Here is a 24,588-nt window from a genome sequence, read left to right on the forward strand (position 1 = left end):
TTCCGTATTCTTGGTAAGTATGTGGAAGTCTTACTTGGGCTTAAAACTTAATTCTTTTCTGGCGACATTAAAAAGCCCAATATGCTGTTTTTCGCTCCCGTTAAAATTGCAGCGATCTTCCTTTTCCAAGGGATTCTTAAAAGGAAGCGATGTATAAGCCTCACGAATGGACGAGAATCTTCTGGTATTGCTCATGTTAACAGTTAAGTAACAGCGGATTTAGAACACAATGGTTGCAAATTTAATGTGTGAGCTGCTTAGATTGCTTGCCCTTCTCTATCTGTGTGGGGAAGGTCCTGTGTGTGTGTGAGGGGGGGGTGTCTGTATGAGTGTGTGTTTATTCCCCCCTCTGCTTCTTTCTCTCTGTAAAGGTGTAGGGCTAGTTATTTTTCGGTAACTTACCCAACAACCAAAATCACTTACCCAACAACGGGTCTGAATCCTCGATAGCTCACAGGTTTGATTAGTTAGACTTTGATGGAACTACTTTAGCGATTGAAAAGTTCCGAACGCTCCAATGTACGAAATATACATCTCTAGACCAAACAATACAAACATACTGCATTTAAACTGGCAACTACAGGCTTGAACACATTAATCTCCATATAAAATCTATGAGTTTGGTTGTTTTCTAAATCCAAATCTAACGATCAGTGCAGAGAAACTCGCTTTAGATCTCGTATGAGTGCAAGCAAACTCCCAAGGCAAGTAACTCTCGTACGACAAGAGTAGTTCCCCTTCCAAATATTCTGAACTGAGTTGCTTGGACAAGAGATATTTCATTTTATAAACAGATCACACGCAACCACATGCACACATCGCATCAATTTAAAGAACATACAGCGGTTTCATACACTATTTTGCCCCAGAAAACGGAACTCGCATTTTTCATGATCCGCTAACTTCGACCATTATGATAATCACTGAGACTCGGCATGTAACCTCTACGTGTGTGAGGGGGGGTGTCTGTGTATGAGTGTGTGTGGAAGAGGTGGGGTCTGTGTGGGTATATGCGTGTGTGTGTATGTGTGTTCGTATGTGTGTGTGTGTGTGTGTGTGTGTGTATGTGTGTGTGTGTGTGTGTGTGTTCGTGTGTGTGTGTGTGTGTGTGTGTGTGTGTGTGTGTGTGTGTGTGTGTGTGTGTGTGTGTGTGTGTGTGTGCTATGTGGATATATGTCGATGTGTGTAAGTGTGCGTGCGCACGCGTGTAAATGTACATATGTATTTATAGATTTTTCGTCGAAGCATGACAGTAACAAAAGCACTCCAGCAAAAACGTCTACCTATCAGACAATATAAAGTTTTTCGATGAGATTATATCTTCGAACCTTTTGATTATTCCCGAGTGAAATTTGGAAAATTCGCAGGATTGCCAGGGCACAATGATGGATCCATCTGTCGTCCACTGTTCCATCTGATTTTGCTGGAAGCTTATTTATTGTAGGATATAAATCTTTTCCGAGCCACGTGTAAGTAAATTGATGTCAAGAAAGATGAATGACCTCATCTCACTCAATCAACCGTGAGGGGGACACAGATTACATATGTTAGATGTAATCTTATTTCTGATTCTTCTCCTTCTTGTTTTTCTTGCTCTTGTTATTCTCTCTCTGTCTCTGTCTCTGTCTCTCTCTCTGTGTCTCTCTCTCTCTCTCTTTCTCTCTCTCTCTCGCTCTCTCTCTCTCTCTCTCTCTCTCGCTCGCTCTCTCTCTCTCTCTCTCTCTTTCTCTCTCTCTCTCGCTCTCTCTCTCTCTCTCTCTCTCTCTCTCCCCTCTCGCTCTCTCTCTCTCTCTCCCTCTCTCTTTCTCTCTCTCTCTCTCTCTCTCTCGCTCTCTCTTTCTCTCTCTCTCTCTTTCTCTCTCTCTCTCTCTCTCTCTCTCTCGCTCTCTCTCTCTCTCTCTCTCCCCTCTCGCTCTCGCTCTATCTCTCTCTCTCTCTCGCTCTCTCTCTCTCTTTCTCTCTCTCTCTCTCGCTCTCTCTCTCTCTCCCCTCTCGCTCTCTCTCTCTCTCTCTCTCTCTCTCTCTCTCTCTCTCTCTCTCTCTCTCTCTCTCTCTCTCTCTCTCTCTCTCTTCGAGCTCACACAAAATAAACAAAGCAAGTAAATATTAACACGGTTACATCGATCAAGGGAGGTTTACGGGTGAGACAAACGGGAAAAATCTTCATCTTGGACATTTGGCCCGTAACTAATTCCTGCGTAGAGAGAATCAATACTTTACATGTGAGAATTGATGGTTGAGCGTGTCGTGTTAATTGAGGTCTGTGTCATGGTTGACACGAAAGCAACCCGTCCATTTTTCTACGCTCTTTCTGGCGTCAAAGAACAATGTAAAGCGCAACTCACACAGACGTCCTACAACTGTTTTTCATACACTTAGCGATACAACATCGTCGAGAAATTGGCCGTGTTCGGTTTGTTTTTTTCTGTGTTTTTTTCCTCTTGGGTCTAGTTGGCCTTAAAGCCATATGTACTCGATGACTATACACGCTAATTGCTTTACCAACAGCTGGAGACAGACTAAATTAAGTTCCCTGCAAAATATTGTGGTCAAGGAGCCCTTAAATGTTGAGAGATTTGAATTTTTATTTTGATCTAGATGGTCCTATTTATAGATTTGGCAACACATGTAACGTTGATGCAAGGGAGCTAACACCGCGGCTTTGTTGACATCCTCACTTTTTCAGAGGCTAGAACAAGCTGTAATGCATGTATTATGGTCCGCGCATGGTGACATATCGTCATTATATGGTCTTATGGTGCGTTTGACATCGATTGTGGGCAAACTACACTTTGTAAACACGGGAGTGCGTTAGTATGCCTTTAAGGGACTTGCCATGGTTATCAGTTAGGGGGGAACACTTGGAAGCAACACGTTTTTGGTTTGCGGTGGCTATTAATTTCGCTTAACCTTAAAAGTGTTTGGGTAAACAGTTCTGAATATATTCGACCGTCCTTTTAGCCGGCTTGGAACCCAAGTTGAACGGTGTCCTATTATTATCCCATTTCCAACGTAGTGCGACCGATTTATTTTACACGATCTCTGATTTGAGGCTACATTTTGCTGCGTGTCTGGATACTCGTCTCGCCTCGTCTTGGTATCGTGAGGTGGTTAAATTGTTCCCATGGCGACTGCTTTTCGCTGACTTTGTTTAGACAAATATTGTCCAGAAAGCGAGAAAGTTAGTACAAGTTCATGTGAACACTGCTTTAAAGGGAGAGATGGCACGGGAATTAGGTTTTGTTTCTTTGGCAAGCTTTTCAAGTTTTGTTTTTAGGTTCTTGATAAAAATGAATCCTCAGAAAAAGTGTCTTTTGTCCTTAAAAGTAGTATTTGAATGAATTATGAGTCAAAATGGACGTTTTTTGTGACTTTATTTTTGGATAAAGCATACGTGTAGTTTTGGGACAGATTCTGTAGCTGTAGCTGTAGGTCATAATCGCACTCCTGTACCAAAATTAACCATCAGAAAAATAAGGGTCTCGATTCCTGATTTGATTGACAAGCGCCAAATAGCTCTGAATGACAGACAACCTCGATGTGGCCTCATACAGTTTTTCCTCTTGCCATGATAAGATTTGCGAAAGAATGTTAGGCCAGAAAGAACAATCTACGGAATGGTCTTCATCGGTAAGAAAGGAAATATAACAAAAGATATATAAAGGTGAATAGACGGTTACAATTTCGCGCTTGCTCTGTTGACATCCTCGTAATGATATAATTCTGTAAAAATAATTCTTCAAAACATCAGATTCACCAGCAAAATACAACAACAACAAAACACATACCTAGGGATAAAGACATTGTTATTCTCTCTCTCTCTCTCTCTCTCTCTCTCTCTCTCTCTCTCTATCTATCTCTCTCTCACTCTTTCTCTCTCTCTATCTCTCTCTCTCTCTCTCTCTCTCTCTCTCTCTCTCTCTCTCTCTCTCTCTCTTAATGTGTCTCTGCGAGCTCGTGTGTTTGCTCGTGTGTTTCCTTCTGTCTGTCTGTCTGTCTGTCTGTGGTTATCAGCTTTTGTTGGGTTGGTGGTACATTAAAATGGGGTGATAAATTTCTATAGAACATCGGAACCATTTCACATTATTATCGTTGAGTCATACATCTTCTGCTGTCAGGAAGGCCCCTAAAGCCCTTTCTCAGTGATGCATCGCTTTGTCCAAATGACTTTCCGAGTCGCGTGCACGTGCCAAATATACTCGCTCTCCCAACGTCAACAACCTCAGCCTACTCTATCATGGTGCAATAACCAAAGTCATTTATGCCTCCCATTTGTTACCCCAAAAGAAATATTGCCCACAAGCAAAAAGTAGTGTTTTTATCTCAAAAACAAAGCTACGGTTTCACTAAAAGTGTCAAAGATCACCCCTGCAGCGAAATCATGTTGTGTTCTTAAATTCATCTCCTTTGTGAACAAAATTACCGTGCGGTAAACCAAGGGCATGTATATGGCACCTATAAGTAACCCTCAAAGCAGTACCAGTGCTTTTTTTCACCGAAACAAAACTATGGTTTTCCTTAAAAATTAAAATATCACCTTTGCGTCGTCATTATTTTGTGTCAAAAGCAATCATTTCCTATGTGAACAAAGCATCGTACAATAGCCAAAATTATGTTCACCCCCAAAGACATACGATTTGCCTACCTGCACTACAACATGTTGGGTATTTGTGACAGGGGAGGCTACCGCTCCTTTCACAGCAGACTCTGCACCCGAGTTGTTGGCCTTTAAGTCAACACCGGTGGATTGTAGAATTCTGTTTGTGATGGGGTCTGGTGGTTTCCGATTGTCTGTATGTTCATGGAAACCTTCGGGTTTGCATAACAGTTTTTATAGGGCTAAGAAATTAGCCCTAACATTTTCAATCCTGTTTGATTGCACTTCGCTTCCCGAGGTGATCGTAGTGTTTCGGCACTCGGTTACATATTTATCACTGAAACAAAGCTACGGTTCGTCTAAAAGTGTTGAAGATCACTTCCTGCACAGATGATTTTTGATGTCCTGGAAATTGACACGGATTGGGTTTGAATCGAAATGCATGTTGCCTAAAACCTTTGATTTTAAGCACTTCCTTCGTAAACGTATTCCTGGAAGTGAATTTACGCACTCGCGTTACTTTCCGACACTAGGCCGTTTTGTAAATGCAATGTTTGGACCGTTTTCGATGGGGTCATTCCCTCACAAAGTTCTAGGCTAGGGGAAAGAAACGTGTTGAATCATGATAACATGTATGCTACTAAAAAAAATTTCATTTTTACCACTTAGTGTTTAAAATTATTCTCGGAAGTGATCGCGCTCGAGTTGCCTAACACCAGAGGCACTGAGCGGTTTTGTGAATCTGGACCTCGATGAGATCGTACCCTCACAGAATATTCTAGCCTTGGAATAAGAAACGTTGGAGAAAAAAAACATGCATACTACTTAAACGTTTTAATTTTAAGCTTAAAATTATTCCCGGAAGTGATCGCGCTCAAATGTCCTTGCACTCAGAACATGTGTGAAAACAGTCTTTGGATCTGGATTAGATCCTACCCTTACATAATTCTAGCCTTTGAATAAGAAACGTTCGAAAACAACATGCGGACTACTTAAAAGTTTACATTTTTAGGTCAAGATTAGTGTTATTATTCCCGGAAGTAAGCGCTCAAGTTTCCTTTCACTCAGAAATTGTGTGAAGACAGTCTTCGGACCTCGACGAGATCGTACCCTCACAATGTTCTAGCCTACGAGTAAGAATGACCAATAACAAGGCAAGAATGTTCAGTCACGTACAAAGCTGTTTTTTCCTGTCAGCAATTGTTTTCTTTCACACTGTATTTAAGTTTTTTACTATATCGTGGACACAATGACACCCATTTTGACTCTGTAGATGTCTACTTTTCGATGGATGCGTTTGTAAATTTTGAATTGAGAGATACAACAATCTGGCAAGATAGATATATAGCTTCTTACATGGCTTCAATGACAACACAGTTAAAAATAACACCAGATCACAAAGTAAAAGAAGGACAAACCCTTACTAAAAATGACACTGAATACACTTTAATACTGCTCCTCCAATACTTGACAAATACCGCTTGAACGGGTTCCAAAACTAGCGTTTGCAGATCATCAGCAGCGAAGAAGAACTCGACGCTGAATAACAGGAAGTCAATAAACGTGGACCAGTCAGTGGACTTGTGTCTCGTCGCTCTTCATCAAATCGCAGTTCCCTTTGACAGAATCTCGGTATTATACGGTGTAACGGAGTTTTGTGGTTGATTATTCACACTTCATCTCATCGTGAATTGGGGCAGGGGTATAATAAAGGACGCGGGAGGGGGGGGGGGGGGTGGGGGGGGAGGTTGAGGAGGGGTTCTCAACGTCGCTAAAAGGAGACTGGATTTGGTGGTTAAAAAAGCGTAGTAAACAGTACGAACTTAACTTGTTCCTGCGTTTGTCGATAACTGATATTGTCCCCTCGTGTTTCGGTCTGCCTGTCTGTCTGTCAGTCTGTCAATCTGTTTGTTTGTCTGACTTTCATCCCATCATTCAGCATCAGCCTATGAACGTGCTTTGTAGTATGGGTGGGCGTTTTTGTCTGTGTCCAGAAGGCCAGTAAAATGATGGTTAAGGGTATTGAAAAGACCTGTTTGGCTTGTTTGATAGAACGATGGTTCGCTTCTGAAGTGTACTACCCTTGCTTCTATATATATATACGACTAGTGTCTGTCTGTCTGTCTGTCTGTCTGTGTGTCTGTGCGCGATGCGCGGCCAAGGTTCTCGATGGATCTGCTTCAAATTTGGTGGGCTTATTCAGAGAGACCCCGGACACAACCTCATCGATGAGATAATTCAACAAGTGCTCTCAGCGCGCAGCGCGGAACCGATTTTGGTTCCACCTCAGCTATTTTGGTTCCACCTCAGCTTACCCGGGCCCCCATACCGACACACCATAGCCGCTACACCACATCACAACGCCAAAGTTCTCGGTGGATCTTTTTCAAATTTGGACACCGTATTCAGCTACACCCCGGACACAATATCATCGATGAGATATTTCAACACGGGCTCTCAGCGCGCAGCGCTGAACTCATTTTCGTTTTTGCGTTCATTTCACCATTATAAGTAACTCTTCCTTATCTTCTCCAGTGTTTGGCGTTTATCTCCCTTCCTTCGTGTGGCTTTCCCGTTCAGTTCTAAGTTACTATTACTATTTTTAGAATGTCACTGCGCTGTCCACTGCGCTGTCCACAACGCTTCCCTTGCACCCGTAAGTTGTTCTTACTGTCAAAGTGAAAAGGTCGAATCAATTTATAGCCACGCGAAAAATACACTCTCACCTATCTCTATATATTTATAGATACAGATATGCATATATATATACGGCTTCTCTGTGTGTGTGTGTGTTTGTGTGTGTGTGTAGGCAAAAACCTATGTATTATAGAGTTCTGTTTGTGATGGGGTCTAGCGGCTTTTGTCTGTCTGTATGTTCTGGCATGTGAGAAGCCACAGCAGATAATATAGGGCTAAGAAATAAGCTCTAAAATTCTCAATCCCGTTTGACAGGACTTCGCCTTTCAAAGGTGATTGTGGTGAACCGCCACGCTGTCTGTCTCTGTCGCACCGTTCACCCCAAATTCCCGTTTCTGAGGTACTATTTTTAGAATGTCACTGCGCTGTCCAGAACGCTTCCCTTGCACCCGTAAGTTGTTCGTACTGTCAAAGTGAAAAGGTCGAATCAATTTATAGCCACGCAAAAAATACACTCACCTATCTCTATATATTTATAGATATAGATATACATATTATATATATACGGCTTCTCTGTGTGTGTGTTTGTGTGTGTGTGTGGGAAAAAACCTGTTGATTGTAGAGTTCTGTTTGTGATGGGGTCTAGCGGCTTTTGTCTGTCTGTATGTTCTGGCATTTGAGAAGCCACAACAGAAAATATAGGGCTAAGAAATAAGCTCTAAAATTCTCAATCCCGTGTGACAGGACTTCGCTTGCAGAGGTGATTGTGATGAACCGCCACGCTGTCTGTCTCTGTCTCGCGATTCACCCCGGCGAAGCCGGGTATTCCTCTAGTTCATTATGTATAACTTCATCTCCATCGTGTGCGTGTTTGTGTGTGTGTGTGTGTGTGTGTGTGTGTGTGTGTGTGTGTGTGTGTCAGTTAGGCTGTCTGTCAGTCATGCTGTGTGTGTGTGTGTGTGTGTGTTTGTCTGTCTGTGTGTTTGTCTGTGTGTCTGTCTCTGTGTCTGTCTGTTTCTGTGTGTGTGTCATTGATTTTCTTTGGTTACTGGTTCGCTCAGGCTTACCAACTTCCCTCCATCCCCCTCTTTGTATCTGTTTCTGTCTGCCTAGCCTGTCTCTCTCTGTCTCTTTCTATCTATCTATCTATCCTCTCTCTCTCTCTCTCTCTCTAGCTCTCTCTCTCTCTCTCTCTCTCTCTCTCTCTCTCTCTCTATAAAAACTATTATCAAGCAGCTGGCAAAATATAACTGTACTCTCTGAATATATTGAAAAACATGATCATATATAATTCATGAAGGATTTTTTTTTTTTTTTTTTTTTTTTTTTTTTTTTTACAAACACATATTTCCCTGTTATATAGGATTTTCAAGCATTGCTAAAGAATCCTAATGCATCTTAAAATGTCTTATTGGTTGCTTGACATGTTAATTATGGTAAATATGTCATTTGTACTATTGTTAAACTTATCTTTTATTTCTTCTTGTTTGTTACCCCTCAATGGGCGAGGGCCGGATGAAAAGAAGCATGTATGCATTGCTTATTCTGTCACCCTCGTAAAATAAATTTCAATTCAATTCAATTCAATTCAATTCTCTCCCATTTCTTGCTCTTTTTGGTTGTTTGGTGTTTTTATCATTCCTCCTCATTCCAATGTAATTTCTTTTCTTCAGTATCTTGCATCCATTTTCCGCCGAGTGGTTTTGCCTTTCTATCTTGTCAAGCTCTTTATCCGTTTAAAAGGATGGATTTTTTTGTTTCTGTCCATTATCTGACATTTTAATTTTGCTTCCTCGACGACGTGTATTTCTTTTAGAAAGAGCATCAGATGTCAGCCAAGAAGGCCAAGAATTAGGACGTCTTTTGGGGAGAAAAAAAATCACAAAAATGCATAAGGCTGGAAGATAAGAATCTGTCTTTGACGCTCATAAGCAGCTTGAGAACTATAGTTCATCCTCTGTAGTGCCAACATCAAAAGTTCCAGAGGAATGTAGAGCAAATGTAGAGGGAAAAGGCTTCTGTAGATCAGTAACAGGGAAAAGGTTGTTTCTGTACGGCGACTCGACGGCTTCTTTTTGTGTCGCACGTACATTAAGGTTTCAGTTATGAGGGAAGCTAAGTAAAACAAGAATATGAATACCATAAGAAATGAAAAGCGAAAGAAACCAAATGACCTGGAGAGAGAGAGACAGACAGACAGACAGACAGACAGACACAGAGAGAGACATACATACAGACAGACAGAGAGAGAGAGAGAGAGAGAGAGAGAGAGAGAGAGAGAGAGAGAGAGAGAGAGAGAGAAGCGTTCAGAACATAAAACGATAATATTGAAGGGAACTATATTGATGGCACTATTTCAAAAAACAAAGGAAAACACACATATTTATTAAAAAAAACAAGTCGCGTAAGGCGAAAATACAACATTTAGTCAAGCTCAGTCGAACTCACAGAATGAAACTGAACGCATTGCATTTTTTCCGCAAGACCGTACACTCGTAGCATCGTCTGTCCACCGCTCGTGGCAAAGGCAGTGAAATTAACAACACAGAAAAGCGCGGTAGCGGTTAATGCGCTGAGGAGGATAGCCCGCTTTTCTATATCTCTATTCTTTTTAACTCTCTGAACGTGTTTTTAATCCAAACATATCATATCTATATGTTTTTGGAATCAGGAACGGACAAGGAATAAGATGAAATTGTTTTTAAATTGATTTCGGAAATTTAATTTTAATCATAATTTTTATATTTTTAATTTTCAGAGCTTGTTTTTCACCCTCATTTTTCAATCAAATTGATTGAAATTTTGGCCAAGCAATCTTCGACGAAGGCCGGACTTCAGTATTGCATTTCAGCTTGGTGGCTTAAAAATTAATTTATGACTTTGGTCATTAAAAATCTGAAAATTGTAAAAAAAAATATATATATATACAACGATCCAAATGTACGTTCATCTTGTTCTACATCATTTTCTGATTCCAAAAACATATAAATACGTTATATTTGGATTAAAAACAAGCTCTAAACATTAATTAAAAATATAAAAATCATGATTAAAACTAAATGTTCGAAATCAACTTAAAAACACTTTCATCTTATTCCTTGTCGGTTCCTGATTCCAAAAACATATAGATATGATATGTTTGGATTAAAAACACGCTCAGAAAGTTAAAACGAAGAGAGGTACAGAAAAGCGTGCTATCCTCAGCGCAACTACTACCCCGCTCTTCTTGTCAATTTCACTGCCTTTCCCACGAGCGGTGGACTGACGATGCTACGAGTATACGGTCTTGCTGAAAAATTGCAACTGTTGCGTTCAGTTTCATTCTGTGAGTTCGACAGCTTGACTAAATGTTGTATTTTCGCCTTACGCGACTTGTTAAGACCTGGATTTCTCAGAATTTCAAAAATCTTAGAAGAGGAGTACGTTCCACTCTACACTGGAAGGGCGGTTAGCTTTTAGCTTCCAGCAGACGTCATGGTGTTTATGAGGACATAACAGGGGACGGAGTCCTGGGTGAATCTTCTCGCTGGAGAGGTTTACCGGAGAAAGTTAAACAAGTTGTGCGTGTCCGATATATTACTTTGCCATTTAAATCAAGATGTATCTTGTTTGCATTTGATGTTTTCCCCGTGGGGAAATCAAAGTCATGCTCTTAAGTAAACACGCTTTTTCCTCTTGCCTGCACAACCTGCTGATGTAGCCAGCGGTAGAGTAGGGGAAGGGAGGGCAAGTCGACCCCCTCGGGTATGTCGTCCCCCCTCGATTTTGAGAACATGACACTGCAGGGGTGATTATCATCGATTTCATAAGCCAGAGTTACCCAACCTGAATCAGTTGAAGAAAAAAAAATGTCGAAAAAAACGGGCCCAGCAAAGCGGTAAGTCTTTGTCAATTTTGATGGTTTCCACTCTAAAATTGTTGCACGAAAAAAAAACACAGTCAGTGCATGGGAGCCGCTGATTCGTAAAATGCACCAGATCTGCAAAAAAGCTTTGGCTTTCATAACAACTAGTCGAAAGTTATAGATCTCAGGCTATCCCAGGAACAATGGTAAATAGCAATGTTCAGCGAGTACCATGATCGGGTAATTCGTCCCCCCCTAGTAGTAGGCCTATTAAACTATTTCACGTTCACGCAACCTGAAATGGGCGACACAAATCAATTACAAGTCCAATTTGTAAATATATTTTCCCATTTGCTTCGCTTTGAACCAGAGCAACTAATAAGTATAGATGTTTGAACATCTATCCCTTCAAATACTCACCCTCCCTGCATAGCCAAGACGTCGATCGACTTCTGACGTAGGCCGACTCATTATGACGTCATTCTCACTTCCGATTAACAAAACTGACACAGAAAAGTTACTTCAGTCAATTTCATATGTCGAGGTGATGCTATTGGGTAATATGAACAACCTTTTCCACCTGGACGAATTACCCGCCCCCCATGGACGAGTTGCCCTCCATGGAGGGCAAGTCGTCCATGCTTCAGGATTTTTTCTTTTATATTTTATTTAAAAACCGTGCCAGTTGGATCGTTCATATTCCACACAACGCTTACACGAAAGAGAACACACCAGGTTTTACAACAAAAACAATATTTTTTTTAAAAAGACGAGAGGTATAAGCTGCATTCGTTAGAGGGGTCGACTTGCCCTCCCTTCCCCTACATTTGAGTATGCACCATATGGTGTAAGAGTGCGGGTATTTTCGTATCAAATGTTTGTTCAAGCATAAGTACAACCATCTGCTGCAAAATTGTTTTTTCGCGTGTAAAATCTTCGTTTTTCACCCTTCCGCTAAATCTTCAGAATATAAGTAAACTTTCAGTGTATGGTTCACAGCTCTCTCGTCTCACATGCCCCTAATGGCTTTGACGTGAGGGCGTACATCTTACATTTCTCCCGTTTCACACCTTACAACAGATTCAGAGTGTTACGAGTCACACTATGAAGTGTACGTCTACGCTAATTCTGTTACAGATACTAATAGCAAAAGAAGGTGCAGATCCGGGATTTTAAAAAAAAGGGCAATACGGTACGGAAAGTTGGCTTTAGGCTTATCTATTTTTACACCCCCGGTATAGGGGTGTGTATAGGTTTCACTCGATGTGTTTGTGTTCGCAAGTAGATCTCAAGACTGAACGGACCGATCGTCACCAAACTTGGTGAACAGGTTCTATACATTCCTGAGACGGTCATTACAAAAATTGGGACCAGTCAAACACACGGTTAGGGAGTTATTGGTGGATTTTGGTTTTTTGGGGGGATCAACTACGGCATAACTCTTCCTTATCTTCTGCATGTTTTCAGCGTTTACCTCCCTTCCTTCGTATGGTGCACTATATTCCCTTCGGATATTCCCGGCGTTCTGTTACTATTTTTAGAAGGTCACCGCAGTGTCCAGAACGTAAATTGAACCCGTAAATTATCCTCACTGTAAAAGTGCAAAGGTCGAATCAATTTATAGCCACGCGAAAAATACACTCTCATCTGTCTCTATATATTTATACAATAGATATAGATATATATATATACGGCTTCTCTGTGTGTGTGTGTTTGAGTGTGTCTGTAGAAAACACCTGTGTATTGCACAGTTCTGTTTGTGATGTGGTACCTAGGGCGTCGTCGACAAGTATGGGACTCGACATGATATGATCAGGAATGGCATTATGGCCCCTGAATCATGTTCGTGCTGTTCCCATTCCACGAGTCTGGAAGGGACCGAAGCTTGACGGGTCCATGGTTCGAAGCCGGCGTACAGTGCGCCACTCAAGCCGGGTATTCGGCTCTACTGACTTGCTACCCGGCGAAGCGGCAGATACACCCCGGGAAAATATGGTCGATGAGATATTTCAATACCTGCTCTCAGCGCGCAGCGCAAACCGATTTTTTTTTTTCGGGATCTTTTGTTTTCTGTATGCGGTCAGTAGGTGTTACAGAAAGAGTTATATTGATTTGTCTTTTTCTCCGCCTGTCTCTTTGTCCACTCAATCAACTTATTTTAACCACACTTGTTAGCAGTGCCTTCTCAGTTGGTGGCAGTGAGAATGGTAAGGACGGGGGTGTTTTTCCTACCTCGGAGGAATTTCTTGGTTTTTTTTTTTTTTACAGATATTGGTTTACACTTGGCTCGAACTTGACTGAGACAAAGCTAGAGGTTTATGAGGATCGCTATTTTTGATCTCGATAGATTTCAAAGGTGTCTGGATTGACGGTACACGAATGGTCAGCAACATGGGGAATAACTCTCTCTCTCTCTCTCTCTCTCTCTCTCTCTCTCTCTCTCTCTCTCTCTCTCAGACCCTCATCCCTCAATTTCCCTATCTCCACAAAGGTACCTTACAACCACCCCCACACAAACTATAATCCATTCACATGCTTTGTCTGCCCACAGGTGTACGGGATCGGACTCAGTGACGGTGTACATCACAGTCAACGGGCAGCCGGAGACGCTGGACACGTACTGCGGGGAGAAGCTTCCCCCCATGCTCATGTCCAACAGCCACACCATGACCGTGGAGTTCAGGTCCTACCGGTCTTCCAACACCGTCACGGGCTTCAGGGCAAACTTTGAGTTTGTTACAAGTAAGTCTTCAGGGCCGGTATGCACGAGTCGAGGTTAGAGACTTTATAGACTTTGAGTTTGTTACAAGTAAGTCTTCAAGGCTGGTATGTAATAGTCGAGGGTAGAGACTTTATAGACTTTGAGTGTGTTACAAGTAAGTCTTCAGGGGCGGTATGCACGAGTAGAGGTTAGAGACTGTATAGACTTTGAGTTTGTTACAAGTAAGTCTTCAGGGGCGGTATGCACGAGTCGAGGGTAGAGACTGTATAGACTTTGAGTTTGTTACAAGTAAGTCTTCAGGGCCGGTATGCACGAGTCGAGGGTAGAGACTGTATAGACTTTGAGTTTGTTACAAGTAAGTCTTCAGGGCCGGTATGCACGAGTAGAGGGTAGAGACTGTATAGACTTTGAGTTTGTTACAAGTAAGTCTTCAGGGCCGGTATGCACGAGTCGAGGTTAGAGACTTTATAGACTTTGAGTTTGTTACAAGTAAGTCTTCAGGTCCTACCGGTCGTCCAACACTGTCACGGACTTCAGGGCAAACTTTGAGGTTGTTACAAGTAAGTCTTCAGGTTTTCGAGCGAGTTCATGAGGATAAGTGTTCTCATGTTTAATGTAGCGGTCCTCGGTTTCAGACTCTGTAGATCGTCTGGAAGTGTAACAGGATTCAGAACCAACTAATAGTTTATTTGTTTTGTTTTGTTTGGGTGTGTTATTTTAATGAAATATGTGTGCTGCATGCCTGCCTACCTATCTGTCCATCTGTCTTTCTAAGCTGTGGATGTATTTCACCAAGCGAAGGTTCTACAGTCACTAGATATCATGTATGCATGTCAACATTATATTGCAAACACTTTTCCCTTATAAATATGTAAAGCCTGTTATTAGTTGGACGAAGTCTACTTCAAGAAGCTCGTTGAATTGAAGCTTTGGCACTGCACTATCGGTAAAAGGACTTCCCGAAGTCAACTTTGGGCTTTATCAAGGACAACCTTAGCAATTGATGCTAATTGGTTCTAAAGGTTGTGTACTACGGCCATAAGGATGCGTTATCAGATTAGTGTTTGCATGACTACTGAGATTAGCAAATATTTCTTTCTGCCTGTAAATGTGTCCCAGCCCGATTCCGGTTCTGCAGGCCGCACACGTGTAGAACTGATCTTAGCACTCTTTTTGTTCTTGATTTTATAACGTACGTATCACATTTTTTTTCTTCAGATTTCGGCATCAAGACGGGGAAGCAAGATTCACGTGGAAGTAAGTAGAAGTTTATCTCTTTCCATCGTATTTACTTTTTCCTCGTGGGTGAGGGATGGCTATTTTTTCGATGGCTTCTTTTCATCATTGCATCTGCCTTTAAGAACAAACATAAATGAAATTGTGCAAACGGATGCTCAGTCTTACATAAACAGACGCAGAAACAGACAGTCACACACACTCACACACACACACACACACACACACACACACACACACACAAACACACACACACACAAACACACACACACACACACACACACACACACACACATACACACACACATCGTCTACCGACAACCACCTTCCCCACCCTACCCGACTACCAGAACCATCACCCGCACCCACACTCCATTGATTATTTAATTTCTAAACAACCATGCCAATACCCTCCCCCCCCCCCCCCTAAAAAAAACTATAACTATAAGAATTTCAAATATATATTTAAAATCCACTGTGTGTGCAGCGTGCATCTTTAACTACATGAGCCACAAGGAGCCCGACGGGCACATCATGTCCCCCAACTACCCGGGCTTGTACCCGCGGAACACCGAGTGTCACTACCTCTTCTACGGACGCGGGAAAGAACGTGTCCATATCACATTCCTCTACTTTGAAGTCGACGGCATCCCTCCAAGGTAGTGAAACAGAAGTGTCACTACCATAAGGGTTGTTCTCACGAGCTGGCTACCGTTTTGTGACGTGCATGCTCAGTCGTTTAGATGATTATAATGTATATTGAATGGCAACTTCTTCTTCTTCTTCTTCTTCTTCTTCTTCTTCTTCTTCGTTCATGGGCTGAAACTCCCACGTTCACTCGTGTTTTAGAACGAGTGGATTTTTACGTGTATGACCGTTTTTACCCCGCCATGCAGGCAGCATACGCCGATTTCGGGGGAGGCATGCTGGGTATGTTCGTGTTTCTATAACCCACCGAACTCTGACATGGATTACAGGATCTTTTCCGTGCGCACTTGGTCTTGTGCTTGCGTGTACTCACGAAGGGGGTTAAGTCACTAGCAGGTCTGCACATAAGTTGACCTGGGAGATCGGAAAAATCTCCACTCTTAACCCACCAGGCGGCAGCGACTGGGATTGGAACTCACGACCTCCCGATTAGGAGGCCGATGTCTTACCACCACGCCACTGCGCCCGTCCAAATGGCAACTAAAATGTACTGTCATTACCTTTGTTACACATACTCTCTTGATAGATAATAATAAAGACTTTCAAAAAGAAACGTAACTAGTACACATTTGTGTCTTTTTATTAAAATCCAAGGTACGACGGGTACAATGTCTCAGTTAAATAAAGAAATATCACTCGCGTAACATGGTTTCCACTGGTAAACAGCTGTGGAGAATAACCGATGAGCTTAACTTTCTTCATCATCTATGTTAACGCTTTTCTGCAAAAGTTAAAATATATGGAATATAAACTAATTCCAAAAATAATAGTAAAATCAGCTTTGGTTATATGGTCGCCTGGCAGGATGGTCAGTCGCAAACAAATGCGAGATATCGAACTCACACTCAGCTGAATCTTCTGTACTTGTCAATGTCTTGCTTTATCAAAAATGTAAGTTTCCGTTAACCAATATTTCTTGTTTATCGATTCTGGATGTTGGAACGTTGACAGTCTGTTTTTGGATTCCACATGTATAGCCTTTTTTCCCTAACGTTTTTTTGGCACTCATACTCTTTCTTCAGAAGCTACAGTCATTCCTAGTGGCAACTTAGATACATTTAGATGCACACTTAGGTTCAGTTTTCGTTTTGCAGGTGCGAAGAAAACACAAACAGCGACTATGTGTCCTTCTCCAACTTCGCGGAGACTGAGGACCGCAAGTTGTACCGCATGTGCGGGCAGTCGCCCTTGACCAAACAGAAGATAGAGTCGGACGGTGCCTTCTTCAGGGTCACCTTCAAGTCCAACCACATCTACGATGCCCATGGCTTCCAGGCCTTTTATCAGTTCTTTGGTCAGTATGCGTGGGTCGGTTTGAAGATTTGGTGTGGCTTGGTTGGCTGGATTTATAGCTGGTTAAAATCTATGTTTGATTGAGATCTGGAGTTATCCTGTGTGTAGTGTCTTTACTTTATTTATTTGGTGTTTAACGTCGTTTTCAACCACGGAGGTTATATCGCGACGGGGGAAGGGGGGGAGATGGGATAGAGCCACTTGTTAATTGTTTCTTGTTCACAAAAGCACTAATCAAAAAATTGCTCCAGGGGCTTGCAACGTAGTACAATATATGACCTTACTGGGAGAATGCAAGTTTCCAGTACAAAGGACTTAACATTTCTTACATACTGCTTGACTAAAATCTTTACAAACATTGACCATATTCTATACAAGAAACACTTAACAAGGGTAAAAGGAGAAACAGAATCCGTTAGTCGCCTCTTACGACATGCTGGGGAGCATCGGGTAAATTCTTCCCCCAAACCCGCGGGGGGGTGGGGGGGGGGTGTAGTGTCTACCTTTAGTCTAACCCGGTTTAGGATGTCAATGGCTTCCATGTCTGTTATCAGTTCTTTGGCCAGTATGTTTGGGTACGTCAGTATATTTGATGTGGGTGGTTTGGTTGGTGGCTTTGGCGAATACTTGGTTGAGATCTGGATTTATTCATTATGTAGTGTCTGTCTCCGACCTGTGAGATTGATTTTGTTCAGGTTTTTGACTTATCTATATGAATTTTTTTTTTTTTTTTTTTTTGGGGGGGGGAGGTGGTGTCAAGTTAGATTGTTTCAATGGTTTGTTTTTTTTGTCTTTTAATTGTTTAGTTGTTTTTTTGTAAAAAAAATAAAGTTTTTGTTGTAAATAAAGTTTTTGTTGTAAGGTTTTTTTTAAGAGGGGGTTTAGTTTGCATCGACATCCGTAAAGTAACTGACGCATCGTCATTGCCAGTACCCAATTTCTACAATATCTTCAAAGAAGATCGAACTGAAATTAGGTACTGGGATTAAATGATAACAGAACCACCTCCTTAGCTAAATAAACAACAGTCTTTAATCATCCAATTGTTATTACACGTGCAGGAGGCCCTGACCCAACAGAGAAGCCTGGTGCGGGTCAGATGTCCAACCCAAACTGGAACAATGGCAACGGGGGAGTAGCCTCGACCAACACCGGGCATTCAATGACCAGTGCTACGTCACTGTTCTTGCTGCTGCTCTGTCTTCTCACCACCTCACTCCCCCTCCCCCTGCCCCAACCGTTTTCCTCACAAGTCCATCCACACAGCGTGACGTTTGCCTCCTGACCATGATCTCGTGAGGAATGGATGTCTGAGGGAGAGACGGGGTGTTTGAGTGTGTGTGTGTGTGTGTGTGTGTGTGTGTGTGTGTGTGTGTGTGTGTGTGTGTGTGTGTGTGTGACGTGTGTGTGTGTGTGTGTGTGTGTGTGTGTGTGTGTGTGTGTGTGTGTGAGAGAGAGTCTAGTGAAGAGTGTACAGTGCGGCAAGTGCAAATAGGCGCGTGCTTTAGGTGTACATTTCTTTTCACTTTTTTTTTTTAATTTCTTTTTACGAAAAGAAAATGCCGATGAAAGACACCAAACTGTGCGAGAAAGAAACGTGAAGTTTTTAACTTGACTTAATTAACTGTTCCTTCATTCTTTCGGGATAATAGATCACAAAGAGCACCTTTTATAACTTATCTTTGACCGTGCTGAGTATACCCTGACTGTCAGAACCGTGTTGGCTTGTTTTGTTGTGGTTGTGGTTGTGGTTGTGGTTGTGGTTGTGGTTGAACCTGTTTTGGAGGTTCAAGTTTGTGACTGGTATGAGCCAGAGCCAGAGATATGAGCGAGTCGAAAGCAGACAGATGTGGAGTTCATTTCCGTGCAGACAATGTTGTTAATCACTACAGATGTGCCCAGGCATTTGAGAGCATTCTTTACGTTGCTATAATGCACACCTTAACATTTTGGCCTAGCTGATTTGTATGCAAAGCTGGATTTTTTTTCCAAATGAATTTCTCGACTTGATCTGAGAAACGAAGGGAACTAAGGGATCTAAATGCATACGACATGTACAATAGAGTAAGTGAGAGTTATGCGGAACCTGTCTCCTGGCACCTGAGAGAATAACAAGCATTGAAATGAACAAGCGACTTTCATCCTCAAAAAAGGATGATCGCCGCAAGCTCACATGTTCCTTATTATTCAATGCACAGGGTTCGTACAGGTCATGGAAAACCTGGAAAGTCATGGAATTTGATTTTTAATTTTCCAGGCCTGGAAAGTCATGGAATTTCAATTCAAGTCATGGAAAGTCATGGAATTTAACAAAAATAAGAAAGAAAAAAAAATTAACCTTTAGCACGCCAGCGGCGATTTTCGTTGCCCAGCCATTCCCCGATTTGCGTCGCCAGCACAAGGCTTGTTCGTATGACCAACTTCTCGTTCGTATTTGCATACGGTTATAACGGTATTTTTAACGGCACTTGAGCCAAAGCGAGGCTTACTTTCTTCCGGTATCTCGTCGTGTCGTCTGCGCTGCATTTGAGTCGGTTTCGTCGAAGTTTTCTGCTTTTGTTTTTGTATCGATAAAGTACTTTAGCGCTTCGACAAGCAAGATGGAGGATGATGAGTTTGAAACTTTCTTTCGAGTTGTTTCTTGACAACAAAAAGTATGCGGAATTGAAACGAATTACCGAGGAAGATCTTCGCAATGAACTGTGTATCGCGGTGAAAAAAATGACAGTTCGTCAAGTCACAGTGACGGTTACGAAACGGAATTTACGAAAGTGCAGATGGATACAAACAGTGGCTGGTCCAGTTTAGTGAAATGACAGGACCAGCAAACATTACCGATAATCTGATTGCGTAGCAAATGGTTGACTTGCTTGTCGAAGAGACACTGCGTAGAAACTGACTGAAATTCAGTGCAAAGCAAGCCAGTGTCAAAACTGGCAGTGACAAGACGTAAAAAGTTTGCGTGTTCGGAAATGGCGACCTGTGGATCTAGTCATGGAAAATGTTATTGAGGCTCATGGAAAGTCATGGAAAAGTCATGGCATTTTGTTTCTAAAAACCAGTGGGGACCCTGAATGCAATTTTAGTGCACGTGTATTTTTTCTATTGCACATGTCTTATGCAACGAGAGCGCTTAATTACTTCCCTTTGTTTCTCAGATTTTAAAATAGCGCTCTGCCTCATTTTGTTTAAGATTTCTCGGATTGTCTTAGTTACAGAAGATAGGTAGGCTGTAGAAGTTTTGTATGCATGTAATGTCCATGTGAAAAGTTGCTTACATCCACGTAAAGCCATGGAGGATCTATAGAAATTTAGAAGATCGTGTGCACATGAAAAGGAAGATACGTTGAAACTCTATGTTGATGGCGAGATTATTGTACAGTCCAATGAACACAAGACTTGCAGAATATTTCTGTCATGGAATATTTCAGATTTGTGAGCTTATGTTGAGTGTTTCAAGCATGGTGGTTTTTCTTGCCCTTCTTCTAAGAGTCATAACACGCCGAAGTTATTTTCTCTCTTGTTTTTACGAATGAAATTGACCTTATGTTGGTAAAGCATTGGCAAGCAACTTTTTGTTCTCTGGCGGATCTATGAACGAACGTTGTACACCACAAAACACTTTTTTTTTTAAATCTGTGGCTCAGAGATGTTTTGGTTATTAGCGAGGCCATATCTCCTTTCTAATTGTTTCAGCCTGAACTGAAGTTGATAGTGTGCACAGTGTCAAATCGTAATAATCATACCTGGGGTAGATTCATCGCCTTTGAAAAATGATGTACATTTGGACGAGATAATTAAAAATGTGCTAAAACATATATCCCCATCGTCAGGGAAACCCCCCCCCCTCCCCACCCCCACCCCCCCACTACCACCACCACCAACCCGTTTCGCATTTAAAACAACACAGATCATAGACCATAACAAATTCGTTCGAATTAATTTCAACGTTAATGATGGTTTACTTCTGATTGTTTACTTACTAGAGGTTTGGACAGGGTTGTATGCAGTGGTAAGCAGGCCACAGGCTTAAAAAGACAAGTATACAAAGATCAAGGTTAGCTTTGTTTAAGAATCAAAGATCATGCATTGTAAGAATGTTTATCAAATATACTTTTAATGTACATTTCATTCTTTTGAATTGTCCTGAGCACGTGTTGGTGAGAAGAAAAATGTAAGGTGCTGTATTTGTTCACTTTTATCGCTCTTTCAATGACATACAATATTATTATTGTTGCTGAAGTTAATTGTATAACTGTTATGAATGCGAGTATAATGATTCTTTCTCCTTGCATGACACACACATCGACGCATATGTTGGTATATTCTTGTCTGTCATGACTTGTTGAAAGTACGGGTGTAAATAGAATATGTGTGCATCTGTTATGCGCGCTCTTATAAATGCACTCATTGTTGTATATTGTACTGAACACTAGTTTAAAGGACTGAATCTGTACATGTGCAAGAAGTGCAACAAATGTTTATTCGCGTTCTGAATAATTATCAATTTGGTACAAGAAGTGCAACTAATGTTTATTACATTCTGAATATAGAATGCGTGCAATATTGTGATGATATCATGGTGTCAATTAATTTGTTGTCGCGGATGTGACCGTTAATTAGCTTTTCGACTTCCGGTCTCTTGCCATCAACCAATCATGTCATTAGGCTAAAGAGTTCAAGCTCGGTGACCTTGCCCTTTGATGAGCAAATCCTACACACAACTCCTAGACTTGCTTTCAGAAGTGCTCGCATATTTGTTCCTATTCAGTTCATATTGCAATACTTTACTTGGTATTTAAATTTTGAAACGACATACTTGCAGCACAAACTCGTGACAACCAGACTCGTTTTGTTTTCGCTTCGTATTTTCTTGCAAACAAAGCTGTAACGACAGTTGGTTATGAATGTCGCTGATGATAGTCTCAAACGGGCAAATAACAAAGCAGATTAAGCAAATACTATGTATGTGTTCGCTGATGCAGATACATGAAACTAACAATAATCATATTTACAGGCTCATCAATTCGATACAGTTGTTAGTGGTATTTATTAGAAAAAATTAAGCCTTTCATCTCTTGCTGAAGAAAACAAATCATTGAGGTTCTGAATAATATTCCCCTTCATTTTAGAAGGGATTTGTTTTTCTTCCTTGTTACAAGACTGAGTGTTATTAATTAAGTGTGCATGTTGTATTTAATGTTAATGAGGCATAATTAGGGGGTTGTCTCTTTTTCTAAAGTACGATATTTTATTTATTGTTGTCGTATACGTTTTACATGCCTAGTCTATTAATGATTGTGTTGCCTTGCTCATATTGTACTTATTTCGATGGACTCTTGTTACGTTTAGTCAAATTTTGACTAAATGTTTTAACATAGACTGGGAATCGAGACGAGGGTTGTTGGCATATATATGTTGTTTGGTTGTTTTCAGAGCAGATGAACCACGCTTTTCCATCCATTGTATTAATTATATGGACAATAAATGATCTTATGTCTTATGTCTTATGTGGTGGTGGACAAGCTATCTTTGACTATGTCTGGACTATGAAATTGCGTTTCAGGTTGGAATCTTAAAAAAAAACCAACTAATTAATCAGTTTGGTCATTAACATTCTCAAAATTCAAATAAAAATAAACATTTCCATTAAAGATTCCAAAATAATATCGATCACTAAATCCAAAAATAATTCAATATATCATTTTTGCTTTGAGATAGTTTATGCAAAATAGGTACAGTGTTTGCATGTGTGTGTGTGTGTATGTGTGTGTAGAGCGATTCCATAAAAAACAAAACATCTGTGGCCTCTGCCAAGAATTATCCCCAGACGAGTGTTACCTAATACTTAGAATAATGTGTTTTGATGACGTCGTATCCGGTTTTTCTCAAAATAAGGCACACCAACGTGACCGCATTTCCAATTAGATTGATTTAAATTTTGGTCAAGCAATGTGTCACTAGGTACAGACTATTGGATAGCATTTCAACTCAGAAGCATAAAAATTAACTGATCAGTTTGTTCATTCTTTATAAATTCTAATTTAAATTTTAATTTCAAAAAGAGATTAAACAAGAAGAGCAAACGCTCGATCGAGTCACTTTCGCAGTTCTGAATATTATATGAGGCATCAGATGGACAGGAAGAAATTGCTATTCACAACACAATGAGTCACGTTCACATAAAATTTGAGCCCGGTCACTTTTATAGTTTCCGAGAAAAGCCCAACGTTAAGTTGTGTGTTGCCGAACAGAAAAGGCTAGTTATCTCCCTTGTTTTTCTGATAACGTTCGTAAAAGGCTACAGATGTAAATACTTTGATGTAAAGAATAATCCTACAAAGTTTCAATCACATCCGATGAACTTTGTCAAAGATATAAAATGTCTAATTTTTCCTTTGACGCTGACCTGTGACCTTGAAAAAGGTCAAAGGTCAACGAAACCATCGTTAAAGTGTAGAGGTCATTGGAGGTCACGACTAAACAAAATATGAGCCCGATCGCTTTGATAGTTTCCGAGAAAAGTCCAACACCAAGGTGGTGTCTACGGACGGCCGGCCGGCCGGACAGACTAACACTGACCGATTACATAGAGTCACTTTTTCTCAAGTGACTCAAAAATGATCGCATTGTATTTTTTATTGTTCCCTGAATTCCAAAAATATGGATATGTCATGTTTACTCTAAAAATGTGCGCAAAATTAAGAAACATTAGTTTATGCAAATTATGTCTTTTGTGTTAGTCTCACCAAAACCGGTTCGACCCGTTTCAGTCTTCAAATCTTGCTAGTCTCCATGAGGGCTAGTCTTGAGTTTTTAGTGTTGCCTTTGTTTCTAGTTTCAGGCCGACAGGTATATATGTGGTCAATGAATAGTCAGTAATATTTTCTTTTGATAAACCCTGTGAATGCTGAATGTTATGTTCGAGTGTATGTACAAAATATTGCAAAAACAGTTTCAGGCCGAAAGATTGACTGAATGTTTTGATATTGCTTCACGCAACTTGTTTATTTTTACAGCATGCATTTGAAAAGAGAGTGTGGGCAGATAATTACAGTCACTCGTCACACTTTTTAGTGACGCGTATTCTAGCTTTTGGGCGTCATTTGTTTTCATGTATAGCACCTGGTGTTACAGACTGCTTGGCTGGTGTTTTGTTGAGTGTGTGTGTGTCTGTGTGTGTCTGTGTCTGTGTCTGTGTGAGTGTGTGTAAGTGTGTGTGTGTCTGTGTCTGTGTGTGTGTGTGTCTGTCTGTGTGTCTGTGTGTCTGTGTGTGTGTGTGTGTGTGTGCTCACGATTGTATGTGTGGCTAGTCATGTTTATCATATTTAATAGCATGATCGTATTTTACCGATAACATCCACGCAAGGCACAGTCCAAAGAAAAATTTGCAGAAAATAGAAGTGAGATAAGTGTCCCAACCAAACGTGATAATAAACTGTGTTTTTTTCTATACTATTACTGCTGACTGAGCAGATTCCTAAATCTTTTAGTTGCCTACGCTGTCTTTGCTACGGTGACTTTGCCTATTGTTACATTATTGTCTGCTTT

The 24,588-nt window shown here is 41.0% G+C and overlaps 1 protein-coding gene across 1 annotated transcript in view; it reads left to right on the forward strand.

Annotated features, from left to right (window-relative positions):
• Positions 1-20,864, forward strand: part of LOC138961086 (suppressor of lurcher protein 1-like) — a 23,815-nt gene extending 2,951 nt beyond the window's left edge. The window contains exons 3-7 of the mRNA XM_070332681.1: positions 13,630-13,820; positions 15,019-15,057; positions 15,524-15,695; positions 16,839-17,038; positions 18,099-20,864. Coding sequence (XP_070188782.1) covers positions 13,630-13,820; positions 15,019-15,057; positions 15,524-15,695; positions 16,839-17,038; positions 18,099-18,322 — 826 coding nt within the window. The 3' untranslated portion in view covers positions 18,323-20,864. The remainder of the gene's footprint in view (positions 1-13,629; positions 13,821-15,018; positions 15,058-15,523; positions 15,696-16,838; positions 17,039-18,098) is intronic.
• The last annotated feature ends 3,724 nt before the right edge of the window (positions 20,865-24,588 follow it).

This window comes from Littorina saxatilis, linkage group LG3 (assembly GCF_037325665.1).
Source record: "Littorina saxatilis isolate snail1 linkage group LG3, US_GU_Lsax_2.0, whole genome shotgun sequence".
Classification (NCBI taxonomy): domain Eukaryota; kingdom Metazoa; phylum Mollusca; class Gastropoda; order Littorinimorpha; family Littorinidae; genus Littorina; species Littorina saxatilis.